The sequence below is a fragment of the Hydra viridissima genome, unplaced genomic scaffold, assembly GCF_058129835.1.
Source record: "Hydra viridissima isolate aposymbiotic clone 2 unplaced genomic scaffold, HvirCarnegie_v1 scaffold_2, whole genome shotgun sequence".
NCBI classification, from domain to species: Eukaryota; Metazoa; Cnidaria; class Hydrozoa; order Anthoathecata; family Hydridae; genus Hydra; species Hydra viridissima.
The window spans coordinates 5,873,484-5,892,430 of NW_028324301.1; the positions used below are offsets into that span (position 1 = coordinate 5,873,484).

General features: G+C 30.1%; 3 protein-coding genes and 2 long non-coding RNA genes across 12 annotated transcripts in view; 1 reads left to right on the forward strand and 4 right to left on the reverse strand.

Annotated features, from left to right (window-relative positions):
* Window positions 1–18,947, reverse strand: part of LOC149891668 (E3 SUMO-protein ligase ZBED1-like) — a 588,790-nt gene that overhangs the window by 261,287 nt on the left and 308,556 nt on the right. The gene's annotated exons all lie outside the window — the stretch shown is intronic.
* Window positions 128–10,552, reverse strand: LOC145185890 (uncharacterized). Of its 5 annotated transcripts, none has more exons than XR_016450097.1 (7): window positions 10,191–10,552; window positions 9,554–9,995; window positions 9,309–9,449; window positions 8,970–9,156; window positions 7,497–7,740; window positions 7,313–7,414; window positions 128–1,190 (listed from the first exon to the last, which is right to left on the reverse strand). XR_016450097.1 is itself a non-coding variant. In XM_090079767.1 (6 exons), the coding sequence occupies exons 1-5, from the start codon at window positions 10,317–10,319 to the stop codon at window positions 7,530–7,532; spliced, it is 1,110 nt and encodes a 369-aa protein (XP_089935893.1). In that variant the 5' UTR covers window positions 10,320–10,552; the 3' UTR covers window positions 7,082–7,414; window positions 7,497–7,529. The 5 variants fall into 5 exon arrangements, 3 of the variants coding, with proteins under 3 accessions (XP_089935893.1, XP_089935894.1, XP_089935895.1); XR_016450098.1 differs by lacking the exon at window positions 128–1,190 and adding an exon at window positions 8,507–8,653 and having other exon boundaries at window positions 7,082–7,414; XM_090079767.1 differs by lacking the exon at window positions 128–1,190 and having other exon boundaries at window positions 7,082–7,414.
* Window positions 373–1,188, reverse strand: LOC149891681 (uncharacterized). Its single transcript, XM_090077976.1, has one exon. The coding sequence runs from the start codon at window positions 1,186–1,188 to the stop codon at window positions 373–375; it is 816 nt and encodes a 271-aa protein (XP_089934102.1).
* LOC149891682 (uncharacterized) lies at window positions 11,396–18,825 on the forward strand. Of its 4 annotated transcripts, none has more exons than XR_016450101.1 (4): window positions 11,396–11,410; window positions 18,131–18,413; window positions 18,496–18,579; window positions 18,685–18,825. It is a non-coding gene; the product is annotated as an uncharacterized LOC149891682 (long non-coding RNA). The 4 variants fall into 4 exon arrangements; XR_016450100.1 differs by lacking the exon at window positions 11,396–11,410 and adding an exon at window positions 16,450–16,464 and having other exon boundaries at window positions 18,245–18,413; XR_016450102.1 differs by lacking the exon at window positions 11,396–11,410 and adding an exon at window positions 16,596–16,610 and having other exon boundaries at window positions 18,245–18,413.
* LOC149891683 (uncharacterized) lies at window positions 11,988–15,584 on the reverse strand. Its single transcript, XR_016450103.1, has 2 exons — window positions 15,397–15,584; window positions 11,988–15,283 (listed from the first exon to the last, which is right to left on the reverse strand). It is a non-coding gene; the product is annotated as an uncharacterized LOC149891683 (long non-coding RNA).

Below are 18,947 nucleotides of genomic sequence, written 5' to 3' on the forward strand. Positions count from 1 at the left end.
TTATTTATGCAACATGTACTGTGATATAACAAAAAACATTATGTGATATATACAGGGTGGCCCATAATTAGTGTCCCATCTTAAAAAAGCAATTCCTTGAAAACTAGGGATGGAAAACACATAAAACTTTTTGATAAACAATTTATTAACAATATCAAATAAAATTTAAAGATTTTTTTCGAAATGTCGACCATCGGCTTTCACACAAGCTTCAAGACGCTTTGGAAAGTCATCTACGGTGGCACGCAAGTAGGCGGGTGAAAGCGAATCCCATGCTTTTTGAAGCGCTTTCTTCAGAGAATCAATCGTTTTATGCGGTTTTTTGCACGCTTCAGCTTCCAGAACACTCCACACTGAGTAATCCATTGGATTTCAGTCGGGACTACTTGGAGGCCACTCATTGTGCTTGATGAAATCGGGGGTGTTTCGGCCGAGCCAATCTTGCACAATTTTGGCTTTGTGGGCTGGAGCACTATCCTGCATGAATGTCCAACAATGTCTACGAAGCTCCTTTTGACTCCATGGAAGTATTTCTTTGATCAAAACGTCATTCAGATAGTTTTGGGCTTTTACTTTAACGCCTTGTTGAACAAAAATCAATGGTGTCTTCTTGGTGGCACTGATACCCGCGAACACCATTACTGAAAGAGGATGTGCTGCCTTTTGTATTGTGATATTAGGCTTTGAGGAAGCGTAGACACGATCATTCTGCACATTGTGATGTTGTTGAACTGTAAAAATCTTCTCGTCTGTGAAAACGATGTTGAGATGAGCGTTGTTGGCGAAACGGGCGAGGAGATCCTTGCAGCGATCCTTGCGCTTCTGCTTTGATGCCTGAGACAAAAGCTGTGCAGGATTTTTCTTGTAAGCTGTCAAATTTAGATAATCCTTGGTAATTCTTCCAAGAGAACTTCGAGAAATTTGGAGCTGTTTGGCCATTTGTCGCATACTGCGTTCTGGGTTGCGGCGCACCCGTTCACGAACTTGCTTGATTTTTGCATCAGTCACCACGGAGCGCTTTCTTCCTTTGCGTGGACGATCTGACATTGTTCTCAATGCTTTGAAGCGTTGAATTGTTCTATAAACAAGCTTTCGCGGCACTTTGAGTCTAGTCTGGATGTCGCGTGCTGAAACTCCTTTCTCATGAAAATCAATAATACTTTGCCGATATGGTGATGGTCTTGTCATTGCTAAAAAAACAAGTAAAGTGAGTGAAGGCAGCAGTAAATAGATCAAAATATATAATAATATCAAAAACCAAAGCAAAATTAATAGTTTTCCATCCCTAGTTTTCAAGGAATTGCTTTTTTAAGATGGGACACTAATTATGGGCCACCCTGTAATTATACATGTATTACAAAATTAACAGTATCAAAGCGTCTAGTACAACAATATACATAACTGTCTGTGTCTATAGGCCTACTGTGTTTAGTACAGGGGTCACATGATGCTCACGTCTCATAAAGAGTCTAGCGCTTATTACTTAGAATGAATCGAAGTTGCAGTTTGTCTTTCTTTCTGCAGGAAGCATACAGGTCTTGCATCACCTTGATTGCACGTTCAGCTATCTGATTACTTCGTGGTATGTCGATGACGGATGGCTCTTTCTTCCAGTGATTTTTGAATGACTGCAATGCCTTTTTGTAAGGCTTCAATACATCAGATAAATTCTTGAAGTCATTGTCATTGTACTTTTGACTACTAAACCAATGTTCTGCCCACTCATATGAAATGAACCTGCAAACCTTCTCCAAATTCTTTCTCGCTTCAGGCATAAGAATGAACGCCAGAATGGCGAGAATGGCTCTTGAGTTCCATCTGGCATTGCTCATATTAGGAATGTTCTGAAAGTGAATCAGAGGGAAGTTTCTTTGTTCTTCATAGAACCTAAACACTCTTGTTAAATGGTACAAAAACTTCATATCGTCTCTCCACCCTGATTTATCAAGAATTTCTACAGTTCCATTCACAAACTTATCCTTCAGTTCATCATACTTATTCAACAGTTCAGACACAAATGGGTATTCAATGTTTGGAGATTTGGTATCACCCCCAAGTTCTTCGTCCATCACCAGACGGAGAATCCTGTCTAGTACGTGATGCTGACAACCGATAAATTGTGGTATTGTGACACCCTTTAATTTAAACATACGTTGCAACTTCACAACAACTCCATTTCTCTTCCCAGTATTGACGTTTGTTGTATCAGTAATGATCATCTTAATTGAATTCCACAAATTGTATTCATCAATAAGTTTGGCAATTTTTTCAGCAACAGTTTCAGCTTTGCCATCTTTTAAACGCAGTGCATCAAGTTTCACGTCAGTTCTTTCATTCTGAAGTACAACTACCTGATATTCCTTATCATCTATTCGTTTGCCGTCAAAGTGTAAGGACCACTGTTCCATTTTAAGTTGTTGTATCATTTCTTTTTTTAATTTACCTGCCTCTTTGAATGTGGACTTGTAAATTGCTGATTGACTTGGAGTTGGAATATCAATACCTTGTTGTGATAATACATTGCATATTTTAGCAGCTTTCTTTGTGGAAACTCCACTTGATGTAACCATACTTACAGCAAATTTACTTTTGTAGTGCTTTCTAGTTTTTTTCTGAGTGTCCTCATCATCGTCTTTATCACCGTCGTCGTCTTCATCATCTTCACTCTTACTTTTGCAGTTTTCAGATTCAGTACCACTGTCTGTGGTAGACAGGACTTGTGATGTGGAAGGTATTGCTGTTCCAGACTGGACTTTCCTTCTCTTGGAAGGGTGAATGGTTTCTTTACTTGCCACTTGTCCTGTTGAGTACCCCACCTGTCCTTTACTTTCTTTTTGTAGGTGGTATAGACGTTTATCTTCCGAGGATAACCACTGGCCATTCACTTTCGTGATGTCAAATAATGCATTGAGAACATCATATTTTCCACGCTTGACACATTCATCATAGACCTTCAGCACCTTCATAAGCTTTGCTCTTATCACTTGATCAGACACATGTGGAAAATTCAGTTTATTGTCCCACAATTTTGTAATTTCCTTAGAAATTTGGTCTATTCGTTCTTTTCTTCCTTTAACATATGCTCCGAGAAACTGGTATCTTCCTACGATCTGCAATTGAAGTGGTATTCTGGATTTTTCTTCTACAGCCACGCTTCCTCTTCTTCTGTGTGACTCTTGAAATCTCACCAAATTTTTAGTCCAAGTCTTCTTGTTCTTTGTTACTGTGGTATGACTTTTCTTGTGAGACATCATATAATATTGTTACGACTTTACGGATAGCTGAGCGTAAATATCCGTTTAATAAAGTCGTTTAATTAATAAAATACTTTAACTGTATAGTAATCCAATTATAGTTCGATAATCCAGTCAATGTTGATAACAGTTCGATAATCCAGTCCGTATCCTAACGATAATGCTACAACTACTTATACTTCGTACACTTACAGCGTCTTTAGTTCGCTACAGTAGTTCCTTATTAGCTCAGTTACACGCAGAGTACTTCATAGAACTATTCACATTATCAACACTGAGCTCACATTAGCAACACTGAGAATTAAGCTGAGAATTAAGCTTAAGATTAAAACATCGGTCAAAAATGAATGTATAAAAATGGTAAATCAAATTTTTATTTTGGGGGTGACCTTTTTTTGTTGCAGAAAGCTATTTGGGCCTTTTTTCATGATTTTAGGTAAAAGTTCATCGATTTATGATACAGGAAACATTTTATTTGAAAAAAAATTAAAAAGTCATATCCCTACTGTACATCCATACAAATATAGCTTTAGTCTGTGATTTTAATAATTTTCAATATTATTGAGGCTATTGAAAAATTAGAAAGCTCAAGAAGTTTAGTGAAGATCTTTGTAATTCAGTAGCAAATGCAGTTAATAACTGTAGAATCACAATAGCAAGTTGCTCGTTATTTCGGACCCAAACAGCATCAAGATATAGCGCGAAAGGGAACTTTAGAAAAAAATCCCATATTTGCTTTACCAAAAAAAACAAATGAAAAGAAACATCGTGAGCCATGCCAATGTCAAAAGGCGATGCTCAACTTGTTGCACCGCAGGTTAGTATGAATACAACAAATGTTCTGAAGTAAAAAATATCTGATTCAACTGTTAAAAGTAGTTCACGTGACGACAATTTATTTTGGAAGACGTTCTAGTTGAAAACCGATGAATTCAAAAATGAAAAGAAAATATGGAGATAGTTGTATCATGGTATGAGAATGTTTTTCTTGTAACTGTGTAGGTCTATTAGTTTTTAGTTGAGTGTCATGGATCCCAAATGGTATATACCAAATTTGATGAAAAATCATACACTACAATGCCAAAGCGAAAAAACGTCAAGAATGATGCTTCCAGCAGGACAATTAGCGCATGCGCACATAGATTATAGAGACATCTGAGTTTGTTTTTTTTTTTTTTACTAATTTTGTAATTTTTGTAACTCAAGTTAAAGTCGTTTTTTTGAACTCAAGAGACCGAATATTTTGATCGAAATATGAAATGTTTGAAATAACCAAGGTTTTTTTAAAATGATATAAAATGTATAGAAAAACAAGAAAAAATGTGATGAAGACATAAGATAACGTATTCTACAACTTTTAAGTATAACACATTTAAAAGATCGTTTATCGTGGCTTGCTTTTTACTTTTTGGTAAAATGTTTTTAATCTATACTTCTTTCAATCTTTAAAAGTTTCACCTGAACTTCTTCGCCAAATTTAAACTTTTTATGTAAAAAATGTGGTCCTCCAAAACATTTGCAACTTAGTTTTATTTTTATTGTATGAAAAAAAATTAAAAAAAAAAAAAATTAAGTGTTAATATTTTGGCGTCAGTGTCGAATTAACAGGAGAGATATTGACCTTAGATCATAATTTTACGTTTTTTTTGGTAACTTTCAAAAGTTAAGCATTTCTGTCTTACAATCGATTTTTTTGAATATAGGTTTTTTAAAAAGACAGGAAACAAGTATAACTTACCTTTTTGAGAAAATATTATCAAAGATTATAAGGAGTCAGAAAAAAGAAGTTGCCACCAGCAACTCTATTAACAACTAAATTGTGTGTCGAATAATCACGCAATTTATGATGGTAGTCTTTTAGAAACAGAACATTAGTACGGAAAAACCATGCAAAAAATGTCGTTTTACTGACAGAAAAATCATTCGTTTCCTCAAAAAGAATCTTTTCGACAGAGCAAATAATACCATTCAAAAACAAATTAAATTTTTTTTTTATTTGTTTTTCTGGTTTCGGTGGAGTTGGACTTATCCATCGAATAAATTGCATTATGGATAAATTTGTGATGTTCTCGTGGAAAAGATGATTCTTTATGCTGATGATAAAATGCCTCTTCTATGGACATTCAAGTTTAATTTTAGAAAGTTTTACAACAATTTAGAAACTGTTCTTAATCGTTTTAAGTTGGAAAGTTGGAGATATTAGGAATATGGATGAAACTTGTACCACAGTTCAGACTCCAAAATCCTGTTGCATCTCGAAAAGGTTTCAAACAAACTGGACATATTACTTTTGCTGCGAGAGGCAATTTAGTAACTAGTCCAGCTGCTGTCCACGAGAGTATTTCCACGAGTGAAGTTTTAAGAGTATTTTCTAAATGGTGCTCTCAATGAAAGCACAAGCGCTAAAATTACTTCGGGTTGGATGACTGAAGGTTCAGTTTTTGTAGTTTTCCCATTATTTTGATCGAAAATACTAAAAGCTCAAAAGAAAGATCTCTTGTTACTATTAGACAATCATGACTCCCACTTCTCAATAGAAACTTTAGACTACTTCAATTAGATTGGTGTATCGGTTTATTTCCACCTGGTTGCAGCCACAAAATGCAACCCCTAGATCGCAGTGTATTTGGTCCCTCTCAGAAAAAAAAAACACAGATTGCGATGCATGGATGACAATGCAGCCAAGTTCAACAATGACAATTTACAATATAACAGGTCTTGTGAGTAATTCTTTTCTATCGGCTCCAAACAATATCACAATAGGTTCATGATTTTATGCCTACATACATTACCAACAGACCAAAACAAGAACCAAGTCCCTGCTATTGAAAATGTAGTGTTAAGAGTAAATAACGCTAATCATGTTGATTTTACAGTATCAGAGAAAGAGAACCCAGAAGCTAATTGCTCAAAAGATTTAGAGCCATAGTCTCTATATTTTATCTTCAGACAATAATAATGTACTTGGTCCAGGTGAGCCAATTGTCATTCTAACTCCTAAAGTCCGTTCAAAAAAAAACTGAAGTAAGAAAAGGAATTAAAGAGAGCAAGAAAAAAGTAAATTAAAAAGAGCAAGAAAAAAAGAAGCTCACCAATATTAACAGATTTATCAAATATGAGTGTTTTACAGGAAGAAAAAGAACATGCAAAGAAGAAAGTATGGAAGAGAAAAAGAAAAAAAAAGTTTAAAATTGCAATGAATAAAAAGTCAACTAGTAAAAGAAGTATATACCTAATGAAAAAAAGTCTGAATTACGAAAATAAGTTTGATAATGAGGAGCATGATTTAGGTATTATTATGATTCCTGATGAAGAGAAAAACTTTAGATCAGTAATTAAAATTTGGAATTATTACATTCAACAGAGGGAAACATTGGGACGTTCAGAATGTCCAGTTTTATACTGGAAGAATAAACGTGACATTTTTCTATTGCTATTTAAAGTTGAAATTAATCCTCTTGCTGTTTAAACCTCAAATTATTCGTCTGAAAGAGTAAACTCTGAGGGGGAAAAGTAATTGATAATAAACGTAATAGCGTTTCAGAAGAAAAAGCCGAGCATTGATTTTGGCAAAAAATAGAAAAAAGAATTTGTTCAAATAATATTCCAACTTTGTTTCCAAACATATATTTTGAAATAAATAATTAAATTCTGATGCCCTTAAATTACTGATGTCCTTAAAAAACTAAAAAGTTTGATTTGTTCTACTAAAAAGCTCAGTAAATTATAGCTAAAAACACAGCTGTACCAAAAAAAAACATAAACAACCTGTCTTTTATTAGTAAAAAAAAAAAAAAAAAAAAAAAAAAAAAAAAAAATGCAGAAATGAAAATATAAAGATTTACTTAGTAAAAAGTCTTTATCTTAAAGTAAAACAGTAACTTAGAAAATCATAAACACAATAAAATTTTATTGCTAAGCACTTAATTTGTAGTGTGCTGTGCAAGAGACTTACACAGCACACTACAAATTTAGTGTTTAACAATAGAACTTATATACAAATTTCTATTTATTTCATGTTTACAACATTGATTGGTATTGTAAAGAATAAAATTTACCAAACTCGAGTGTTAAGATAACGTGTTCAGAAGACTCAGATTTATTTGAAATCAATTATTCCTTTTTTTTGAACAGATGTAAATGGAGCAGAGAGCTGAGAACTAACAATAGAGAAGTGACTATATTTAAATATAATAGAAATATAATTTCTAGATTACAGCTAAAAACAAATGAAATGCTTACTAAAAAAATTCCAAGATCTTTTACATGGTTTCTTCACATAGACAATGGCATTTTTATACCACAGGCTAACTTTTTCCAAACACTTTTTTCAGAAGATGTACTTGGCGGTAATCTAACACAGCGATTACTTATAAGGGTCAAAACCTTCTCTTGGTTTTCATAACCGGTTTTAACCAAAGTTTGAATAGAACTTTGTAATAGGTAATAATAAGTGGAAACTTCCTTGTTTGATGAGCACCCATTACTAAAAAAAGAGTTTTAGATCACTAAGATGATAAATAGTATAATGAATCAAATTAAAAATTATGAAAAAACTAATGTTCTAAACATAAATATTAACAATATCATTTTTATTGCATTAAAAAACATCCATAAAAAAAATTATTTTTGAATGAGTTAGATATTGAATAAAGCTTGTTTTTGTATAAAATAAATAGAATTTATATAAAATAAGGTTAGTTTCACTCTTAAATGTGAAAATTTTAAGCTGTTTATTTTTGTTCCTCAAACACAACAATTTGTTAGAGCTTATGCTGCAAATCTGTAATTAAATATCTTTTGATTTAGATAATATTTATCAGTAGCACAAAGAACTTTATTGGTAATTTTTTATTTTTAAAGAATTTGAAGGTAAGTTAAGATAATAAGATATTTGATTTGATTTAAATAGACACTATATTTATTACTTGACACAGACTGTATTTTACAATTTTGTCATGTGACTTTTAGATGAATTTTTGCAACTCTGTAAGGGATAAGATAGATACAAAAAAAAAATCTGATATGGTTATGACATAAGCATTAATTAAGAAATACTCAAAACAGATGTCTCAAAGACAATATTGCTAAAACATCAGAAGAATTACTTTTGATCTGGAAAAAAAAAATTCTTATGAAAAGCTCCCAATGTTGAAATTTAACATACCAAAAAACTTCACTGATTGGAAAAATTTTTAAAAACTTTTAAACAGAACATTGGAAACAAATAAATAAAAAAAAAATCAGCAAACATTTTTGGATAAACTGAATGAGATACTTGATGGTGCCCATCAGGATACCATGCCCATTATGCAAATAGAAGATTAAGAGATTCTGGATGTTTAACATGAAATTGATGCTAGGGCATCATATGATAGAAGTTGATTGTGAGCCATTTACTGAAATAAAAAGTATTACATAAATTACTTATTTATATGATAATCATAAATTCTGGTTTACATGACAGATTGAAAAAAAATAATTTTTTTTTGAGGTATAACAGATAAAGCTTTTTGCTTATTCATCATGATTGATAACACCCCCATATACTAATTTTTACATATTCTAAATTTGAACTATATAAAAATTAGTTTCTACTTTTACACTATTCACTCTATTAGCTAAAAACTGATACAAGGTGAATAATAGAAAATAAATTCTCTAGTAGTTCTCCAGTAGAACTTTTCTTTAATTAAGAAATAAAATACTTATTACTCCAAACTCAATAGCTTGGCTTGACTTTCCTCCAGTTCCTCTTGTAATTTATCAGCACAGAACTCCAACATAATCAAATATTGATCAAAAAAAGCCTTGTATTCTTTTGCACAGCCAGCAAATAAATAAACTGATGGAATTTGAAGAAACCCTTTCCATTCATTTTTCCACGTGACAACCATTACATCTAAAGTTAATTTATATACCCAGAAAAAAAATAAATTCCTCTTTCTTAATATATACTAGAATGCTTATATTTATTATGCTTTTACAATATATTTATTATGCTTTTCATAAAAAGGTATAGTCTTTTATACTATTAGGTATAAAAGAATATACCTTTTATGAACTCAAGGATGTACTTGGTTACAATTTCATCTCTCTCTCCAAAAACTAAAGTTGTCAGTAAAACATCAATGCCTTTCTTTTGATTTATCATACTGTGCAATTTCTTGTAGAGCTGAGACCCATTACAAGACCCTGAAATATAGTGTAAGCATTAAAATTAAATGAAATATTTGTGTAAATAATGAACATGTTGTATTATTCAATCATTAAAATATTTAAGTAAGCAGAATTTGTACCATTATTTAGTATATTCTTTAAACATTTCTTTAAAAGTTCAGCATTGGCATTAAGTTGGACTTTTTCTTTGTTTAAATGCTCTTTTCTTTTACCTTCAGCTAAAAGATCTTCATTTCTTATATCTGAAAGTGCTTCATATTTTTTCTGTATCATTAGCTGCATTATCTGCAATGTAGCTTTCAGCTTTGATAATGACCCAATATGTCTCTTCATTTCATCAACTTCAGAAACACTTAACTGGCTGACTAGCTCAAGATAAAATTCATTGCTCAAATGTGGATTTTCAAGTAGATATTTTCGTAGAATATGTGTAGATCTCTCTAAGTCATTATAAGAAAGTGTAGAGAGACCTAATTTTGCATCAACATTTCCACAGGCAGCTTCAAGATACTGAGATATTTTTTCTGCAAAATTAGGTTTGGATTTTGTCTTCTTATAAACCTATTAAATTATAGTCAATAATTTTAATTTCAACAATTAATAAGTGAAAACCAAACAAGTAATTATTAAGCACTCATTAGAATTTCAACAAGACAAGGTATTTTTTATTGACTTTCTGGATTTAAGGATTTTTTAAACTTAAAGAATATATAAAATGTACATCATAACACAAACAATTCTTACAAAAATCAATACCTGTTCAAAATATTGTGCCCATCTAAACGCCCTTAAAAGAGCTTCTTTGTCCCATTTTAATACAGTTGATGTCCTAGCCATGCCAAGAATATTAACAAAAAGTTCAATATTTCTGTTGATGTCATTCATTATATTTTTTATTTACTTAAATAATAAAATGCTTGTTCAATTGTACACATAGATGCATATATACTTATACAGATTCTGCAAGTCAAAATTTCTAAAACTTTGTTAACTGTTGGACTCTTATTTTTTCAGAAACTTACATTCAATCAAGACATATATTATTTGGTGAAAACACATTTCAATATGCTCTAAAGCAATATAGGGTAACTTTAAAAGGTTTTAACTTTTTCTGACTAGAGTAAACTATTTCCAAATGATTTACTAGTTATACTGGTTTCTCCTAGAGTTAGGCTGATACTACATCCTAGAAGTCTTCACTTACATTATTTATAAACAATATTGCCCAAGTAGAGCAAAATTTACTGTGATTTTTGTTTATTTAATCCAACTCTTTTAAATATCAATGTTGCCTCATTTAGAGGGTATTGACAAATGCATAATTGCATTTGTTATTCTGTATGTGGAACATTGACACCATCATAATTGATAAATTTTACCATTTAGAATAAATTTCCCATCACTATACTATTTTTGCTAAGGTGAATTCTAAGCATGGAAAAGATATTTTAGATAAATCAGTCTTATTTTGGCACATGTACTTTTATCGTGTTACAAGAATAGGTTTTGAAATTTTTAACTGCCAAAAGGATGTAGGTTACAGAGAAAATACTTAATGTTTACTTTCATTAGTAACCGACTTCGATTAAGATATATACTGATTATTTACAGTTTAATACAGGTTTCAAAGATACCCCATGGATACGGGAAACAGACTCCAACCAACTTTTTTTATTTGTAGTAATAACTTATTCAATCGATAAACTAAATACAGATTATCATGCAGATTAGGAATTTATAGAAGAATTTAAAAAAAATCAGGATTAGGAATTTATAGAAAAATTTTAAAAAAATCGACAATTTTTATAAAAATTGTCGATTTTTTTAAAAATTTTATAATAATTTGTCGATTTTTATAAAAATGGTCGATTGCATTTTTTTTTTCTACTGCTAATTTTGTGATCTCTATTCGTTGACCTTCTATCGATGCAAGTTGTTCTCGACACTCGTCGTTTGAGGAAAGCGATTCTTTTAACGTAAGTTTTTTTTAGCTTTCGCGAGTTTGTCAAATATGATGAGTTTCGAGTTTTTCGAGTTTAAAAATTTTGTTTAAGTTTTTTTGATACGAATTTGTCATGTAGTAAAATTTTTCAAATAATTCAAGTTCAAGTTTGTCAAGTTTTATTTTTATTAAAATATTTCGATCAAGTTTCACAACTTATCAAGTTTATAAATTTAACAAAGTTATTTAACAAACACAATCATTCTTTGAGAATATAAATCAATCCAATACTGAATCGTCATATGTTATCAACAATGATGTTAACAGTTTGTTAAGATCATGTTAATACCATGATAATTCAAAAACTTAATTGTGTAATGCTAAATTTTAAAAAAATCTGCTTTGTTCAGAAACAAATTTAAAAATACTAATTGTTGATAATTACGACTGTTCACTAGAGCTGTTGATTAAGTTAAATAAAAGATTCAGTGAACCGTCATTATTGTGATAACCAACATTTTATCTGAACCAGAAAAAGTTCTACATCTAACACAAAGTAAGTATTTAGTTGATGTTGGATGTTGCAAATACTTTTAAAATTAATCAACATATTTTTTTTTTTGTTTTCCGTTTGTTTTTTTTTAATTTTGTCTCCATTTTTTAAGTTACGTATTTGTAATGATCTGCACAATATAGGCTGAGCAATAATGACACATTAGTATTTAACCAATATTAGTGATACAATATTGTTCAGCCAACATTAGCCAATATTGTAAAAATTTTGAAATCCTAATATTGGCGTGATTATAGTTTGCAATACTACGCCAATATTGTAAACAATATCGCGCCATTTCTATATGCTACCCAGGATATATAGAGTCTTTTAAAATTGCGGCATGACTTATTGAAGTTTATAAAAACATTATAATACCAGGGCTGTGTTATCCGTTTAAGTTAAACGGTAATAGCCCAGGGGCGGCGGTAATCTTAGGACGCTTAAGAATTTATGAAAAATTTTTCGAAATGTCATCTTCATAACAAAAATGTTTCATTTGAAACTGGTACTAATACATCAATTTTATTCAACAATCTACTAATTAACAAATTAAAATTCACAGGGTCAATAAACAAAATTGATTTAAGAGAAATAACACAGTACAATGAGCCGATGAATAATTACCAAAGTCATTGATTCAAACCTAACTGCAAAAAATTTTGCAAAAATCTTCTTAAAAACTTTTTTTTCTATTATCCAAATCTGGGATTAGAGTTGGTTTAGTATTCAATGGCACGCATGATAGATTCAGTCACGAAAAGCCTTCTCTTAAAGACCTCGGAAAAGTATAAGATTAACCAATATTTAATCTTAGCACTTCACAATTTAGCTGTAAAATCTAAAAACCTTATTCCTTTAACATCATCTTTGTCATTTGATGAGGAAGAAGATCCATTTTTTCAAGTTATCAATCCTGATGTTGGGATACAATAGCTTTAATCAACATCATAATTGAATTAGACAAATATTTCAGTTCTGCTTTGGCTTCAGAAACACAAAGATCTTGGAATGGTGGAGACTGATGGCCATCACTTACTCTTTTCTCCCATAACTTGCACGGAAAGTTCTTAACAACCCAGCATCATAATCATCATCAGAAAGAGTTTTTCTGAGTCTAGCGTTTTGTCACATGCAAATGAACAAACCTTCAAGTAAACAATGTTTAAAAGCTTATGTCCGAGAAAATATTTATTTTGTCAATCTTTAATTTATCTGTGTCGATTGGATTTAAAAACAAATTAAGTAATAATAAGTCTTTTTTTTTTGTTTTTTTTTTTGCTATTGTTTGAAGAAAAAATAAATAAAGCTGTGAATTTAATCATTCTTAAAGAGTAATTTAAGAATTAAAAGTAGAAAAGCTAAATTTTTTAACTAAAACACATAATAGTTATTTAAAATGAAAAACTCGAAAAACTCGATTAACTTGATTAAAACCATTCTAATTTTTTTTCAGGTTTTGCGAGTTCAAATATTTGGCTATCAAATATTTAAACTATTTGATAGTTCAAGTTTACTCAAGTTTTTCAAAGTGATTAGGTTTCAAACCCGAACTCGCATGTCCCTCCTCTTTGTTCGTTTTCTTTTTTTGCTTGAAAAGGTTGGTGAGATAATTTGCTAGCGGTTTAAAAGAGCAACTTCTACATTCTCACTTGGACTAGAAAATGTTGCATTTGGCTTCAGAAATCAATAACCTTTCTGTCTAAAAAGATTTTTTTAATCAATCAACAAGCTTTACTGGCTTCATTTAACCTGACAAAGAATAGGTGTATCTAGTGCAGTCAGAAACACTACTAACCCAGTTATATACAAAATAAAGCTTTATAGAAAATAAATCAATGTAAATTTTTGCCTGTTGCTTAAACCTGAACAGTATGTTGGATTTTTTTGGATGAAGCCACTGTTTTGATTACGTTTGCAAAAGATTTTCTGCTTTCCAATATCGGTTTGATGTTTTCAATAAAATTTTATGACTGTTAATGCTAGCAATAAAAATTTTAACAATCAAGAGAAGAAACTATAAATTTCGAAACATTTTTAATTAGTACTCTTTGAAATATGTGTTAGGATGTGTCTCATTGCATCAATATTGGTAATTTTTTGCAGATATATTTAACAATTGACTTCAAAAGTATATCACTGCCGCCTACTTAAAAAACATGATTTTTAGAAAAATACAACTTAAAAGTAAAAGCCATAAAAACTGTTCAAAATTCACTACTTTTGTAAACTAGACCCCCCAATGTTTCATTTTGATACATTTGAGTTTACCTAGCTCGTGTTACATTTGCTGTGTATAAACACTTCCTTTACACATAATTTGGTATATTAAGAGCTTTTTTGTAAATTTAAAGTTTGTTAAAAATTCAATCAACTTAGAATTTATTATCAAGGTAAAATCTTTTGTTCAATCAAGAAAAAAAATCCTATAAATTTGCTTCCTCGAAACTTTTATTTTTTTTTATTAAAAAAAATGTGTGCTCATTTTGGTAAGGGTTTTTCTTTTTGATCCTCCCATTATGTTAATTTTAACAAGAGATATAATGTCTAAAGAAAAGTGCTTGGCTGGAAGATAAAGTAAAAAGCAAGTTGTCTCATGTGAATACACATGCACTAAAGCTAAAATAATAAACAAGAGGTAGTTGCAATACATGTTTACACTTTCTAAAGTTGTTAAATAACTGTTTTGTCAAACTAACTCGAAATATGAAATCTAAGATAACAAAAATGGTTAAAAAATATGTATTTATTTTATATTGCTGTAAAGCAAGATAAAAACCTTCTAATTTTAACAAAGTTTAAGTTGTGGAAACTGTCGGAAAGTAAATTATAGTTTTACACAAGTAACAAGTTCTTGTTGTATCTGATTGTTAATAGCATTTAGTATATCTGCTATTTCTTTGTAATCTATTTCATTTAAATAGCTAGAAGTTCTGAGATTTTACAAATTTAAATGAGAAATAACTTCTAAGCTATATTGTTTTTACCCAATTAAACACAGTAATATAAGATAAATAAAATGTAAGTTGAATAAAGTTACCCTTGTTTAATTTAAAAAAGTAAGTAGAAATCAAATAAAAATGTTAAGCCTCATACTAGTTAAAAGTTTACTAGTTTAAAAGCAATCATGTCAAACATGAATGTCATCCCAGAAGTTTATAGTGTGCCACCTGCATCTCTTGGAAGTGCAATTAACTTCCTTTCAGGGGAATTAACCTCCTTTTTTAGGGAAATAAAGTTCTGAAACCATGTTTTTTTCTTAAAGAAACAAACAACTAAAAAATTCCCGCTTTTTTTTCTTCTACTATGCAAGCAATACCGAAATTGATTTGTTAACAGTTGACACGCATTGCACTAAAGAAAAATATTCAGGATTTAAATTTCTTGAATTTCAATCTTCTGTGATTAAAACATCCATCTGTTAGATCTAAATATATAGTTAAATGCAAAAAAATCAATACACTTACATTGCCATTCAATTTATTGGAATAAATTAATTTTTTCATATCAATTTTTGAAATATTTATACAAGTAATTAAATACTTCATAAGCAACTAAAAATAGTAATATTTATTCTTAAATAATTCAAAGTCATTTAAATATTTTAGTTTTTATGAAAAGTTTTTCTGAAATTGATGTCCAAAAAAAATATACTTACGATTTGTTTACATTAGTCCCTAACATATATGTTTACACATCTGTAAATAGCACATCAACTTGTTTGAAGTTGTTTTATGACAGAAAGTTACATTAAAAAATTTTATTTGGTTTTGTTCAAAAGATTGACAAAATGGGCTGAAAAAAAGATTGCTCTGTCAATGAAAGTAATATTATTGCTAAGACGAAGAATGATAGATTTTTGTATTCAGTGCTTATTGAGAATAGTACAAAATATTATCAAATATCATGATAAAGAAGAAAAAAGAAGCACACTAAAAAAAGTATCAGAATAAATGAGACAAGTCTATGTCAAAGTTTACGTCAAACTAAGATAAACCTTTTTGCGTCATTATCCCAAACTTTAGTGAATACTGGAGCAAATATGTCGCGATGGATAATGCAAAGACCATTAATGGAACAAGATTTAATTTATCAATCACCTCACAAAGTACCATTGTTAAGAAAAAAACATTACCAAGATTATGTAAAGTTTGCCATTTAAGTTTAATGTAGGGTTTGAGAGGTGGAAAAAATATTTTGTTTAATGATGAAAGCAAGTTTATGTTATTTTGTAACGATAGGAAAAGATTTGCTAGACGTTCCAAAAATCAAGCTTTTAACCCATTATGTTTTTCATGGTATGGCGTATGTCCCATTTTTTTGATAGCTGAAGTTTTGACTAAGATTGTTTACATGACCATATTTAAAAATGTTGCTTTATGCGTGGTGGAATACGCTGTTTTGTGGACAGCATGATAATGATACAAAACGACAAATAATATTATTAGATTTGTAATAATAGGTTTATAAGAATACATTCATAATTATCATTAGTTAATACAGTTTTCATGCATTTTGTGTATGAATCAATTCAGGTAAGTTTTCCATAAAATTTTAGCATATTATTTTTTAAAAATTTAGAAATAAATACTGCTTTCTAATTGCTTATGAAGTAACTTATTTGTATAAATATTTCAAAAACCAAAAACAACATAAGAGTTTTATTTCAAGAAACTGAAAGGTATGGTTAGTGTATTTACTTTTTTGCACTTAACTATACGTCATTTTGAAAACAATAGTAGATTTCTTCTACTTCGATCTAAGGATTCCGAATCTCTGATTATGGTTGAATCTTTTTGCTTTTGGTTATTAATATTTTATAATTTTTTAGTCCGGACTTATTTTAAATTCAGGTGATAAAATTGGACTTATATTTAGATGATAGAATTTGTACAAAAGACAATTCAGACTTTAATTTGAGAGCCGCAAAAAGGGTCTTATAAAGAAGTTTTATTTCTCTTGAAGTGTCATTTATGAGTCAGAATAAAGCACCTAAAGCGTAACCACTGAATTTTATTGTAAACACAAGTAATGATTTAAATAACAGATTGATGGGAACATAAACTTTTTCAAAAAGAATAAATAGTAAATAAAACTTTTCGTTAAAAATTCAATAGCGTTTAGTCTGATTTATAGAAGGCAGCGATGGAAATTAATTATTCAAGTATTGTTCACAACACAAACAAAACTTTTCATAATTGCAGTAGATGGTTTTACTATTGAAGTAAAATGTTGATGAGAAACTTAAAAATTTGTAAAAACTAAAACTTTTATCAACATTTGATACTCTCTGATGACCAGAAATAGTTTAAAGAATGTTTTGTAAATATTTTATCAAACTCCAATCTCAATTAAGTGCAAATTTATTATGATTCCACTTATGATTTGATTTAATTAGGAGGTCAACTGATTGCAAAAAAAATTTGAGTAACTTTGAGTCCATTATTTGTAGCAAACTAATCTATGTTACACTAATCTAACTGTATGTATTCACTATAGTCTATACATTTAGTTTTAGTCATCAACCATGATTGATAATTGTTTTTGTAACTTATGATGTATGTATGTATGTATGTATGTATGTATGTATGTATGTATGTATGTATGTATGTATGTATGTATGTATGTATGTATGTATGTATGTATGTATGTATGTATGTATGTATGTATGTATGTATGTATTTAAATATCACCATTGGTCTAATAAAGTTCATTGAACATACATGAAGTTGGAAAAACTTTATGCATGTTGATTAACTTAAGCTTTATTTACTTTCCTATCAAAGTATTAGTGACTCATATCTTAGTGAAAGATTTCAATGAATTTTTACCAATATTAAAGAGGATCTACTGTTACTGGCTTTATTGATATCTTAGTTCACTCCTGATTTTAGTTAAACCTTTAAAAGATTTGTTCCCTGGTATTGGTTTTCAGAGTTTAAACTCTATAATGACTTCTAACTTAACTAGGCATACTTTTAGTCAAATTATTCTGCAGGCTGTGTAGTAAAATTAGAATTATGTAGGGCTTACATCTTGCTGGAAAACTAATTACTACAAAACCAGTCATTCTGTTTATAAAGGCTGATTTCTCACAGCAACCGTTTAATTTACAGCACTTTTCATGTTTTTTATGATCTGCTTTAAATCTTATACTACAATGAATGGTTTAGTAACAAAAGTAAATTTCTTTTTCTACAGATGTCAATATCTAGAGGATCCCATTTCCGAGAGTCTCATCGCATTCGTTTGAATAGCTTTACCTTATATGACGCTATGAATTTTCCAGAATTATTATTTTTTTTTTTTTACAAGAGAAAACCTGTTTGAAACCAGTTCTTTATTCGGACTGCCGTGTGACGATCTCTGAATGCTATAAACGCCAAATTTTGAATAAATAATGACATTCTACACGAATTTTACCGCATAGCGTCTGTCCTTTAGCCTTTTATATTCTCTAAGAAATTCAAAATGAGTGGTAAAGGTAAATTTTATGCATCTTATCCGTCTTTAAAACTGAAAGTAGGTGTCTTGACAATCAGACTATAAATTGTTTCCTCTTCTAGGTGGTAAAGGTAAAGCTGAACCCAAAAAGGATGCCAAAAAGGAAGAACCTAAGAAAGACGATGCCAAAAAAGACGACAAAAAAGGTAATATCTATGTTTCGAACACTTTTTAAATAATTGCATCCTATTGCATTTACCTAGACCTCAAAGTTATAGTCAGTGTGTTAAAAGTATTTTCTTTTTCTTTAGATGCAAAGAAAGGAGGAAAGAAATAAAACAAAGTCTTGTTCAATTCAATGGCACTGATGTCTAGTGATATTTTATAAATTCCTCTGTATATTTGTCTACTTTGTATTTCAATTAGTTTTATTTGAACGATATACTCGTGGATGTTCTGAGTGTTTGTTTGTAACCTGGACTGAAATGGTACTTAATAAGTAATTTTGTTAAGCCTACTGCAGCTCCATGCAAGATTGTGTATGGGATGAGAGTAGTTGACACATCCTTTTCTA